The sequence below is a fragment of the Nyctereutes procyonoides genome, unplaced genomic scaffold (genome assembly GCF_905146905.1).
Source record: "Nyctereutes procyonoides isolate TBG_1078 unplaced genomic scaffold, NYPRO_anot_genome, whole genome shotgun sequence".
In the NCBI taxonomy this organism is placed as follows: domain Eukaryota; kingdom Metazoa; phylum Chordata; class Mammalia; order Carnivora; family Canidae; genus Nyctereutes; species Nyctereutes procyonoides.
Genome location: NW_026575122.1, coordinates 21806303 through 21819863, shown reverse-complemented (window position 1 = coordinate 21819863; position 13561 = coordinate 21806303). Strand labels below are relative to the sequence as shown.

The window sequence follows — 13561 nt, the reverse complement described above, 5'->3', positions numbered from 1 at the left end:
AACGTGTCCCCTCCACTTTGGGGAGGCCATCACCAAGCCCCCAGCAGAACACACTATGGAGCAAGGCCTACAAGAGCTCAGACATCCAGGAAACAAGCAAGATGAGGAGCAGGGCCGCAGACCACCTGGGGCAGAGGAAACAGAGTCCTGGCAGCCAGGCAGCGGAGGGTGGCTGTGACTCCAGCAGGTGACAGGGTGACGGTAGGGGGGAGCAAGCCAGGGCCCAGCACTTCCAGAGGCCTCGTCTGTCACTCTGAGTGCACAGCCAGACCAGACTGAGTTCTGGGTCCAGGAGCCATGGGGCTGGAAAGGGATGGTGGCCTGGAGCAGACAGGTGGCTGTGGGGCAGTCGGGACACGGCTGCACAGGGTAGCCTCATCCCAGAGAGCAGAGCCTGGCGAGGAAAAAGCGACCCCATGGTGCACACGCACCTCTGCACATGGCGGAAGCCAGCCTCACTGGGTAAGCCACGCAGACAACGGGTGCCCCCCGTGACACAAGCCAACGGCACTCCACCTCTGGGGCCTCCCCCTCCCCGAGCCCCCAGTGTAACCACAGGGAGATGTCAGCCAAGTCCCAAGAGAAGCCACCTGCCCAGTCAAGGTTGTCACAAACCAGGGAGTTGTGAGAAAGTGCAAAGAGAGCCCCCGGTCATAGGATAACTGAAGGTGACACAGCTCTCGCATGGGTCCCTGGAATAGGCAATGGATATCAAGTAACAACAGAGGAAACGGGGTTCCAGGGTAAACTTCAGTCAGTGCGGGTGTTACCAACGTGCTTCTCTCGCCATGATGAAGAGACTGCGGTCAGGGGAACTGGGAGCGGGGGGACCAGGCAGGGGACACATGCAGGAATGCTCTGCGGCAACTCTGCAACCTACCTACACACCTAAACCTCCCCTAAGATTAACAGTCTGTTAAAAAGAAAAATAGAAGAGAGAGAGCAAGAACTCACAGCGGTTGCTGACAGATCAGACAAGGGTCACAGCCACTGGGCCCTGGAGGTGGGGATGGACTACCACGGAATGACTGGGACCAGGACAAGGCCATGGATCTGGGGGCGGAATCGAGAACCCTTGACACTCCCCCTCTGGTCTTGGTGGACTCATGAAAGGAAAAGGTAGACATGATCATTTCCCTATATTTTGTTCTATTTTTGCAAAAACATGTTTTAGAAAGAAAGAAGAAAGAAAGAAAGAAAGAAAGAAAGGAAGGAAGGAAGGAAGGAAGGAAGGAAGGAAGGAAGGAAGGAAGGAAGAAAGAAAGAAAGAAAGAAAGAAAGAAAGAAAGAAAGAAAGAAAGAAAGAAAGAAAGAAAGTCGTTAAGAAGGGCTAGAACTTCTTACATTTGCTTTTTGGGAAGCTGTGGAATTGCAGACTTACTGTTCTATTGCTGTGCATCTCAAGAGCAGATGTCTTCCCATCTCTACAAGCACATTTAGTCCCTGGCAAGAAAAATGGCACCAAATTAAATGCCTCTTGGAAGAATTATTTTGTTTCATCAGAGCAAGAGAAAAATCTGCATGAGCATAATTGACTCTATTAATATGCCTGACATAATTAGTGTTATGACTGATCTCTTTTATCAGAGCAACAAACAGATGTAATGGGGCTGAATCTTAAGTGATCTTACATCCAGAAGCTTTTCTGATCCTAACGATGGCACCTCCTCTTCCCCATCTATGTCTTCTCTCTGTTCCCCCAAATTTTATACATTTTTCATCCTCAAACATTTTGTACCTTCGTGAATATTTTATTCTCATATGAACAACAGAGTGGAAATGTTATTGGCCCCACAAAGAACAACCAGGAATGAAGGCGAGAACACTCGTGCCCTGGAAACAGATTCTGCCTCCTCCTGACTCGAGGCTGTGGGCCTCATTTTCCCTGTAAGGCAGGGACGGGGGACCTGTGGGGCTAAGGCGCACACAGAGACAGCGGTGACGGCTGCCATTCCGAGGGTCCTCTACCTGCCAGCCCGTTATACATAGTGACTCACTTAATTATGACACCAACTCTGGAGCTAAAGCACCGTGAATGCATCCGTGTCACAGGTGGGAACGGCAGCTCATGGAGATCAGGTGGATTTCTCCAGGTTCCCAGGAAGGTGGCGGGAAGGTCAGGGCTTGTGTGCTGGCCACACAGTGCCAGAACCTGTGCTTCCAGGACCAAGTAGGAGACCCACACACTGGGCGGTGACCCGAATGACCCCCACACACGTAGTATTGGCCCAGCCACCAGGACAGGATGCAGCACCCGCGGGGCAGCCACTCTGTTCACTCTTCTGGGGCAGGGGGACCACAGACAGGCCACAGGGGCAGGACCCCTGGGGCTCTCACTTCGCTCTCGGGCCCACAGGGCAGGGCCAGGCCTGCCATGAGACGGAAGGGCTGGCGGCTCTCCAGCAGATGGGGAAATGTGGCTGGATGGGGCTCCACGCAGTAGAGTGCCCATAGCTGGACAAGGCCGCCTGCCGGCTTCGTGGAGACGGAAAGGTCACCGCTGACAAATGTCATTTCTGCATTCTGAGTAGGGAGAAACTGAGTTGCTGATTAAATCCCTGATAACCAGAAGCAGAACGGAACAGGAAATATAGGGCATCAAATGATGAAGACCTAAAACTAATGGGAACTGGGGTAGCATTAACAAAGGTATGGTATCCAGAAGCAGGGAGGTGATGGCCTCCCTCTATTCCACATTAGTCAGACCCCATAGGCTGTGACGTCTTCCAGTCAGGGCCTCACAATGGAGACGGATAAATCAGGGCACATGCCCTAAGAAGAGTCACTAAGATGATAAATGACCAGAAAGGAGGCCATATGAGAATGGCTGGAAACTAAGAATGACCGGGGCAGAGACATGCGGGACATGACGTGCAGCCCACTCATACAAAACACTATCCTAGGGACCAAGTCAGGAACTCCGATTTCCTACACCCTTCCTCGGCCCCGCCCCCTCCAGCCCTCCCTGGCCCCCACCCACCCCCTGCTGAGTCCCAGGCCACTCCCACCCCCCACCTCCCACCCCACCCCCCCACCCCACCTTTGCAGGCAAAGCCTTTCCAGACTCTGCCCACGTACCACCCCCTTGTGTGGCCCAAGCCCTGGAGCAGGGCAGGACAGGGAGGGTGTGCTTGGAAATGCGCAGAGGCCCCAGCAGGGACCCCACGACTGGCTACCCCCTGACCCTGCAGCACTATGCTGCACTCGTTGTGGCACTCGCACCCCTCGACCCAGCCTCTCCGTGGCTGCTACACGGGCCGTGGCGGAGTGGCCCCTCATCAAAGCCGAGGGACTAAGCGAGGAGAGGCGGGCCCAGCAGTGAAGGTGGAGGAGGCAAGAAGGCCTCCCCACATCGTAGGTGCCCCTGTGGAAACGCGCTGGGGCCCCACACAGACCCGGCCCCGCAGAGGGTGCTCACAGCACTGGTCAGGGTGGCTCCTGGGTCCTGGCTGCAGAGACGCGCTCACTGGGCAGCACAGTGGGTCCTGCGTCCTGCCTTTCCCCCCACCCTGGGCCCTTGCCAACACCACACACTCAAATGTTCTTTGCGGAACAACTCAAGTCAGTGATGATGGCAAAACACAGCCCATTACCAGAACAATTTCCTCTTTAACCCAAACAGGCGGCCACGTTCATCAGCTTGGGGAGGAGCGCCATCCTGCTCGGTGAGGGATGAGAGCAGAAGTCCGTAGCCCTGTCCCCACTAACACTAATTTGAGAGTCTTCTATCAAAGAGACATCAAAAGATTTTGGGTTTTTTCTTTTTTTTGTTTTAAAGATTTTATTTATGTATTCATGAGAGGCACAGAGAGAAAGAGAGAGAGAGGCAGAGACACAGGCAGAGGGAGAAGCAGGCTCCATGCAGGGAGCCTGATGTGGGACTGATCCCGGGTCTCCAGGATCAGGCCCTGGGCTGAAGGTGGCGCTAAACAGCTGAGCCACCCGGGCTGCCCAGATTTTAGTTTTTTTTAAGTAACCATCTTCCAGGGGCGCCTGGGTGGCTCAGTAGGTCAAGCATCTGCCTTCAGCTCAAGTCATAATCCTGGGGTCCTGAAAGTGAGCCCTGCAGGGACTCTGCTTTTCCCTCCCCTTGCCCCTCCTCCTGCTTGTGTTCTCTCTCTCAAATAAATAAAATCTTTAAAAACCAACTATATTCCAGTACAAAGTCCCAGCTGTGCGACATAAACGCCCCGGAGAGCTAAGACACAGCACAGCACTCCTGTACTGCAGGCAACGGTGTCCTCGAATGTCTCTGAGGGCAGATCTTACATCCAGGTTCACACACATACACACACGCGCGCGCATACGTACACACGCACAAATAACGATGATGAAGGAGGCAGGAGGAAACTCTGGGAGGTGACAGTTTATGGCCTTCACAGTGATAGTGGTTTCACAGCTGTGCACTTATCTCCAAACTCAAGTCATACACATCAAGCATCTACAGCTTTCTGTATATCAGTCATACTTGGAGTCCCTTGGAATGGAACAAAATCCACTCACTCACTTAACAACACTTCCCTAAGTGACATGTGCATGCCGACACAAGGCCAGGTGTGTTCACAGCTATTGTCCAGTGTCTGGGGAAGGAGGAAGAGACCCACCCTGCCCTCACCCGGTGCTCATTGATGAGAAGGTCCCGCGCGGCATTGAATATCAGCGTGTGAAGGTGCTTGGAGTAGAACACCAGGGTATAGTCATAATCGAAGCCATAGATTTCGATGTCCGACAGGCTCATCTCATTGTTGGAGAAAATGGCATCTGGATTCAACAAGTTGTTCATAATCGAAGGAACCAAGTCTAGGAGTAAAGAAGAACATGTATTATGCCCCATGATGAATAAGGGTTAGTAGGATTCCTAGGACTCACAGAGTGGCTTTATCTTGGAAACTCCACGCTGCATGAGAGAAGCCACGGCTTCTCTGAGTCCAGTGGCCTAAAATGTCCCAGCCAGGCAAATCCAGAGGCAGGGGCCGGGGGCATGGGGAGAAATGGGGCCACCACGAACATGTACAGCATCCCCCCCCCCCGGGGGCGATGACAACAATCTCAAAGTGATGATGAACACTGGCTGGATAGCACACCAAATGCCACCAGACAGGAGTTCTCAGTGGGTGTGCGGTACCATATGTACACAGTATCTCAATAAAACTTACTAAAAAAAGAATCTTTGCTTCAACATCGCAAAAAATAATGTGTTTAGTTTAAAAAATGATACATGCTAGTTACGGATTTCAGAAACCGAGAAACCTGTAGATAATTAAATTAAAAGTTAGCAGCTCCAAGCTCTCTGGCACCTGCCACCGCAGGGTTCCTGGCCTTACATAACTGACAGGCCCCTGCCAGGGATGCTATTTTCTGAACATGACCACATGGCACCATGTAGATGAAGTATGGAAGCAGGATTACTTACAGGGTGACCAACAGCACTGCTTTCACACATGATCTTTCCATGAAGTTCTAACAGCTTACTGGAATTAGAGGTTTACGTTTAGGAACAGTGTTGGCAATAAAGTTTCTCTCCCTTTCTACCACCGGAGAAGAGTATGTGATGTCCTCAAGCAGGACTGCATCACTGGAAAACTGCTAAGAGCATGTCTCCGACGGCTGCCCGGGATCCCCGCTGGGGTGAAAGCCCAAGGTGTATTAATCATGTGAACATCACCACCAAAAGCTTGGATGTTTAATGTGTCATCACTCAAAATAAACATGAGGAACACGGGAAGCTTAAAAGGTATTTCGACACCCTATAAAACCAGTTACAAACACGAATAATTACAAGACAAAAGGAAAGAATGCCAAACACTCAGAGAGACAAACAGCCTGTCTGAACTTTAGACTCTGAAGTATAACTGGAAGAAGGGCCCTTGACTAAGCAGTTATGCACTTCTTCCCGAAACAGAAACAAGGGTACCGGTTTAGAAAGTGAGTTCCTTAAAAAAAAAAAAAAAAAAAGAGAGAGAGAGAGAGAGAGAGAAAAGAAAGAAAGTGAGTTCCTTTTGGACTAATGGATGAAGACATCAAGACCATACAGGCAGAACACAGTGGGGACAGAACACAGGCCAGAACACAGCCCTGTTACTCAGGCCAAAGCCCTGACGGGAGCCTGGCCCCAGGGCAGCCCAAGCCTAGAGCAGGGATGCAGCTGCAGAGCTGCCCAAGCCCAGGGGACTCCATAAAGGACAAGGCATTTGGCCGTGGCTGTCTACAGTGCGTGCTGCTGGTCCCTGCAGCGCGGCTCACCCTGAGCTGACAGACGTACCTGCTACCCGCCCCTCCCCGATGCATTTCTCTGGGACATCGCCACTCCCCCACGTTCAGACTGTACAGCCTCAGAGAGGTTCCGCTCCTGACTCCAGGAAGAACGCCCAGGAAGGACCCAGGCCTGGCCAAACACGGCACCTGAGTTCCTTCACCAACATTAACTCATTTGGAGAAGGCTCAGGACTCCTTCTGGCCAGTCATCATCCCACTTTCCCTGCAGCCAAAGTGAACCAATGAGTCCAGTCAAGAAAATTTCTGGATGTGCAAGGGAATTTCATGGAAGAGGTATTCTTTTCTTCCAAGCTCGGATCCAACAGGATATAAAACTGGAGATGTGAGAGGCTATCTCCAAGATCCTTTAAAAAGGCCAGTATTGGAAGAAAGCAAGGTCAACAGAAGAGAAACCACCCCATGACATACCTAGATCAATTTCTGTTTGAAGCTACCAAGCTACCTCTTGGTTTTTCAATTACACAAGCCCATAAAATTTCTTCTTAAATTTTTTTTTTTTTTTTTTTGCTTAAATCAGTTTGGGTTGAGTGTTTTATTGTTTGCAGCTAAAAAGGTCCAAACTAAAAGTTTATTTAAAGCATATTCAGCCACTTGAAATTTTTACTGTCTACAAATTTTAACTTTTTAAACTGGCATTAAAGGCATTCTGCATTTATACTTTAAGCCATCTTTCCAATCTTAAATTCTCCTTCATATGCCCTACTTTCAGCTAGATGGGCAATCTACTACCCTCTGGTCTTCAGAATAGTTGAGTACCACCTTGAATTAAAATTCACATGGAATATTCAGTCTCTCTCATCTAACTACAGAAACACTGCTTAGCTACATTAAAGGACTGTCAGGGAAGATTTCCCTTTATACTCTGCTGCAGGGCGCTGGGGCAGCTCAGTGGTGGAGTGTCTGCCTTCAGCTCAGGGCATGACCCCAGAGGTCTTGGGATCCCTTAGAGGATTTTCTCTTAGCAAACTCCTCAGTTACAACTTCCTCCTGTTAAGCAAGGCTTGGCCAAAGATAATTCTACTGACATTTATGTAAAAAAAATGTTAATTTGTCCTAATGCAATTGATAGGTTAGGAACAATTTGACCATAATGCAAAAAGTTCAGATTTATGTTGAGAATGTTCTGTTTAGTGCCAACAAACATGATTTAATCTGGTTATGAGCACTCAGTATGGCTTCTGCTAATAAGTAGGTACAGTAAGGGGAGTAAGAACAGAGCAAACAGTGTGACTTGAGGTTGATGATTCCAAGGGGCGCTACTTACTACTGGACCTTAGAGATATGAATCCAACTGTTTTTAGCCAGAAACTATGTTCTCTAGGATCCCTAGTTTCGCTAAGAACCATTCAGTTGTAAATCCCTTCTACTTCTTTTTTTTTATGATTTTTATTTATTTATTCATGATAGACACCGAGAGAGAGAGAGAGAGAGAGAGAGAGAGAGAGAGAGAGAGAGGCAGAGATACAGGCAGAGGGAGAAGCAGGCTCCTTGCAGGGAGGCTGATGTGGGACCCGATCCTGGATCCTGGGGTCACGCCCTGAGACAAAGGCAGAAGCTCAACCACTGAGCCACCAAGGCATCCCAATCCCCTCTACTTCTGCAGCAGTCCCATAGATGCAGGGACAAAACCCAGGGACCCAGGTGTCCTTTCACTATGAAGGGGGTTACCTGCCAGCACAACGCAACCCCAACTCTGAGGGAAGAAATGACTCTTCCCCACATAACTCCTGCATCCTTCTGGGACCCTGTGCCACCCACTCCAGCCCAGCTGGCAGTCCAACGAGGACATCACATTCACCCCGGGCCACTGTTTCCACTGATGTGGGGGGAACCTGCGTCAAGTAGGCTAATCCACAGTCCTTCCCTTCTTGTCTTTACTGTGCAGCTTTACTGAACTACACGATGGATGTATAAGCAATCACACGTGAAGGATGCAGTTCGACGAGGTTCGACGTATGTACACACCTACGAGCCACAGTCCCGATGATGCTAAGTGTACCTAACACCTCCACACATTTTGTCATGCCCCTGCAAATGCCAGCCACCCTCCCCAAGCCCGACTATTCCCCAGCAACTGCTCTTCTACTTTGGATCAGATTTGTTTTCATTCTCCAGAGTTTTCTACATATAAGACCATCAGCACACAGGATTTTGGTCAACTGGTTTTTCCACTTACTCACCTCTCAGGAACTTTTTCAGTAAGCACCTCCTGCACACCTACCATGTGCCAGGCACTGCACAGGGAGCTGTGCAGGGACTGTACGTGAGCAGATGACAAGGCACCAACTTGGTAGGGATCGACATCACAGGCAGCAGGGGAAGCCAAGAAATGGCAAAAGCACACAAGACAGGAATTCAGCACAGCTCCCTCTCCAGAGGAGGTGGCAATTCAAAAGTCATTTTTATAGCATCTATAAATCTAAAAAGCAGCTTTCCTTTCTCTACTAGTTTAGACATTCTGCATCATCTCCAAGGAAAAGCAATCCATGACAAATACAATTACTCATCCAAATAATTAACAATGTGTGTGACATTTACACTACTCCTACCAAGAGTTAAAATCACATCTTAATTACTCTGTAAATAATATTTGTCATTCTGACTGCTCAGTAGAAATCCACCATGTGTCCTGAAGTTCCAAAAATCTAACCACAGCTGGCGCCTGGCCAGCTGAGTGGATACAGCATGCAACCCTCCAGCTCAGGGTCATGCATTCAAGGCCCACACTGAGTGTGGAGCCTACTTAAAAAAAACAAAAACAAAGCCTGACTGCTCAAAAGGAAAGTACTTTTTGTTTCATGGGAGAAACTTCTTAGAAAAAGAAAATTTAGCCATATCAAAAGATGAAATGCTAGGCAAGCTATCAAGAGCTTTCATCACTGTATGGAGACAGTAGAAGAGGAATAACCATCAATGTCCTCCATACAAGTACCATGGCATCAGGTACTTCTCACCTTGGGTCACGGTCACAACAGCTCCCTAAGGTGAACACCGCTACCCACTGTTTGCAGATGAGACGTTACGTAAGGCCAAGTCGCTCAGTTATCAGACAGTACAATGTAGGTCAAGTGCCTGGCAGAGTACTTGGCTCACGGCAGGGGCTTCCTGAAATGTCAATGTCGGTCCCCTCTCCTTCCTTCATCCAGTCACCTAATATTTTCCCTAGCCTGGCATAATCTGGGAAACCACATCCTCAGACTGTCTCCTGAGATCAACAAAGGTCAAACTACTTTTCTAATAATTCCTAAACATGGCCAGCAGCATTAGGACATGCACATCCCAATCCCCAGAATCTGTGAAGACATCATCTTTACGTGGCCTAGGGGAATTAAGGTCCCAGGCTATAAACGGCTGACTTTAAAGTAAAGATTAAGCTAGTTTACCTCAAGGTGGGGGTATGGGGGCCACTCACTGGGGTAAAGTGTAGACAAGGTAGGCAGATGGTTCAGCATCACAGTGATGTCATGTGGAAAAGGCCCCACTGTCCACTGCTGGCTCTGAAAATGAAAGGGACCATAAACCAAAGAATGCTGGAAGCTTCCAGGAACTGGGAAGGGCACAAAGGCATTCTGCATTGGAGCTCCAGAAAGGAACAGAGTCCCGCCAGCACCCTGATGGCAGCCCGGCAAGGCCCACTTCACACTCATTAACTCCCAGACTAATGGATGTGTGGAGTGTAAGTCACTATGTTTGTAGTGATTTGTCAAAGGAACACTATGAATTTAATAGATTGTCTGCCTCCTTCACTCGTCTGTTCTCACCCATTGACAGCAGAGCATTCGAGGCTACATGGTGTCTGACACCTCAATGAACTGGATGCAGAACCAGATCTGAGGCTCCAGCCATCTCCCATGAATTGAGATGTAGCAGAAATCTGCAAAGATGTGGAACTATGACATTCTTTCAAAGTTCTTTTATTTTGGCAAATAGCTGCCTTTCATAAAAAGTGTGTCATTTATGTTAGTAGGTAACAGATTTATTGTTATTTTAAATGAAGTGGGGAATACCTATTTTTTAAAATCCCTCATTTTTAAATTTCTAATATAGTCACTATCAGTATAATCTATATAAACAAAAACACTTTGGGATCTTCAGTAATTTTAAGTGTGTAAGAGTCCTGGGAACAAAACATTGGAAAATTGCTACCCTAGCTTCGCCTGCCTTGCTCACTATTACAGTGAAAGTAACTCTCGCACCTAGACAACATCCAAAAAATACTGTTAAATAAAATGGATACTCAAACAACATTCTGATACCGAATGTAATCATGTTTTTCAAGGTTTTCCTGCTCAGAGAGATCACAAGAAACTTTCCAGGTAAGCCCAATGTCATCAACAGAGGTACATCTTGGAGAGTTACATCTTTACACACAAATTGAAATTTTATTCAGGTTTATGTATCAACATCCTATAAGTACACTTAATATAAAACAGTTCCAAAAAAATAAAAATAAAAATAAAACAGTTCCTCAAAACCCTAGTAAACTGAAAACAATGAGTTTCTCAAAGTTCAGAACCAACCTACCTAAGTACAAAAATATCCTACCTAGCTGATTAATCAGTGGGCCTCTCTCTCACCTACTAAAATGTGCAGTATCTAACTTAAAAAATAAAAGGAAGAAAATACTACCTTTTTCCTCCTGACTGACTGAGCACTGACTGATCATGTACAACAGGAACACAGAGAAGCTCTGGAGGAAAGCAGTGAGTGGCCACATCAGTTAAGTGTCTGCCTCCATGCAAGTCGTGATCCCAGGGCCCTGGATCAAGCCCCACGTCAGGCTCCCTGCTTGGTGCGGAGCCTCCCTCTCCCTCTACCCTCCCCCTGCTTGTGCTCTCGCTCTCTCTCTCTCTCTCTCTCTCTCTCTCTCAAATAAATAAAATCTTTTAAAAAAATATGGGGGAGGCTTTTTTTTCCTTCTTTTTTCCTTAATCTATAAACATATCTCGTCAACACGGAAACAACAAAGTCAGGCCCTGGGTGAAAGGTCCCCTCCCACAAACGATCCCAGCCTGAGTGTCCGGGTATCCTACAGAAGCCCCAGGCTGGGCAACGCAGGGCAACTTATGCCCCTCACTCTGAAGCAGTGGGACCACAAGTGGCTCCTATAGTTCACCCTCAATGGTTCACCTTCACAGGGACAGCCACAAAGCAACCTGAACGCAAAGGCGAGCTTCCAAAGCGATGAAGTCAAGGGGAGGACAGTGACGACGCAGGATCACCACTTAAGCAGCTATCATATGGGACAGGAATTAGAATTACTCTGTGACTCAAGCCGTCCAAAATAAAATTGGCAGCCTTCTGCTCACACGGCAAACTCAAGCAGATGCCAGATGGCTGCTAATAAGAGCCATGGAAAAAGGAATTCCTCCTTCCAGCAAAGCACTGGATTCTATGACTTCCAAGGGATCCTCCAGTTCTCTTCCTAGTTTAGAAATTTCTTTCCTACCTGAAAATGTGAAAATTATTATGTGGCATGTTTTTCTCTGAAGTCTCTTTGCTACTTTTTCCTGTGGCCACAGATCTTCAGTATCATAAAGAAAACAAAAGAAGACATTTAAAGAATACATGTTAAGATTTTTATGACGCACAGAAAAGTATAAAGATAAATACAAAGAACACCTACATCCCCACCATCCAGCTTGGGAAATAAACCTCTAAATCTTCACCCGCCTTCTTCTCCCACCAAAGAGGTAACCACCACCCTGACTCCGATGTTTATCATTCTCCTACATGTGAGACTTTTAGCATATGCATGTGTATCCCTGCAAGTGACCTACGGTATCTGTTACGGATTTTCAAACCTTTAAGAATTGGTATTCATCTGCAACCTGTTTGTTGTCTTATATATACACACACTCAGCCTGGTTTTTGTGACAGTCATCCATGCTGACATCTAGGCACAGCTCTTGTTCAGGAGATGGCATACATTTCCTGTAAAGATTCCGGGCTGTGTCCGTGGACCACACATTCTGTTGCAACTATTCAACTCTGGCGTCAGCGCACAAAAGCTTGGTTTTTATACTGTTGTATTTATTTAGACTTACTCACATAGCTACCAACATCTTGGCTCTCCATTTGCACTTGGGCTGAAGATCTAGCCATCCAGGGAGAATTTACATCGACTTCTGTCAGAAATCCCAGAACATCATTACCTTGGGACCACTTTTAGTTAACTTCTCAGTTTGAAATTACCCGACATGGCAGGCAGACCAAATTCAAACCCAAGTCCATGAGAGAACTAGCCTGTGATGATGAGGCCACAGAGAGACCTCGATGCACTGCCCCCCCAACACTGGGAGAAATTCAGAGTGGAGACCAAGACAGACCAGTTTCCCTACTATCTTCCTGCCTGGAAGGCAGCTCTGTGTGGCTCTGGATTTATAGGATTCAAAGAGAGACACAGAGAGGGAGGCAGAGACATAGGGACAGAGTATGTGTCTGTGTTCTGTCCCAGCAGGCACAGCCAATAACACACACCAAATAACTGCTCCAGGATGGTAACACCTGCAGCCTGCTCACCATCCTTCATTTTTAGTCCCTGCTGTTTCACTTCAGTTTTTCAAAGCTCAGCTCTACATAAGAATGTTCTTTGTAATTTTTTCAGCATGTACATATTCTTTACAGAAAAGGTTTTTAAACTATCCATCTAGTCTACCAGATTGCTGAGTCCCAAATCCAAAAGAACAAGTCTAAAATACAGAGGACATGAGTGCTTCTACATGTCAGAAGCTCAACGAACAACTAGTTTCTAAGCCCAGGAAAATAGATTCCCCGGCCCTAGCCCTGCATCTGCTGAATCGGAGCCCCCCAGGTCAGGGCCTCAGCGCCCCCTTTTGAAACAAGCCCCCAGGTGGGTCTCACATGGCTTGCAGTTGCAAAACTACTGAATTTTTGTAAATTCTACTTTCCTTCGAAAGCTGGCAACGTAATTATCATTTAATCTCCTCTTTACATGTTATCTCCTGTCGCTTCTCTTGCGTTGCCCAGGATGCCCTGGCAAAGGGGACAATGAGTTCCGGACTTCAAGCCCACCCACTGCCAGCGTCCCCAGCCACCTCTGCAACAGTCACAGAAACCCCAACATTCACATGTAAAAATGGCACAGACCCAGGCTGACTTCTGATCTGATATGCAAACTTTCACCCAGAACAGAGTCCCCTGTTGACTGTTTTCAACCTTCAACCTCATTCAGCAACCCAGCACCTACCCAGGGCAGCCCCTTACCTGCTCCTGTAAGACAACAGGGTTCAACGAGCACCGGGTTCACCAGCGGAGGCTGAGA

At 47.8% G+C, this 13561-nt stretch overlaps 1 protein-coding gene across 1 annotated transcript in view; it reads right to left on the bottom strand.

Annotated features, from left to right (window-relative positions):
* The window catches only part of NT5DC3 (5'-nucleotidase domain containing 3), a 51015-nt gene that overhangs the window by 31896 nt on the left and 5558 nt on the right, over positions 1-13561 (bottom strand). Inside the window, exon 2 of the mRNA XM_055336452.1 lies at positions 4616-4800. Within this exon, the coding sequence (XP_055192427.1) occupies positions 4616-4800 (185 nt within the window). The remainder of the gene's footprint in view (positions 1-4615; positions 4801-13561) is intronic.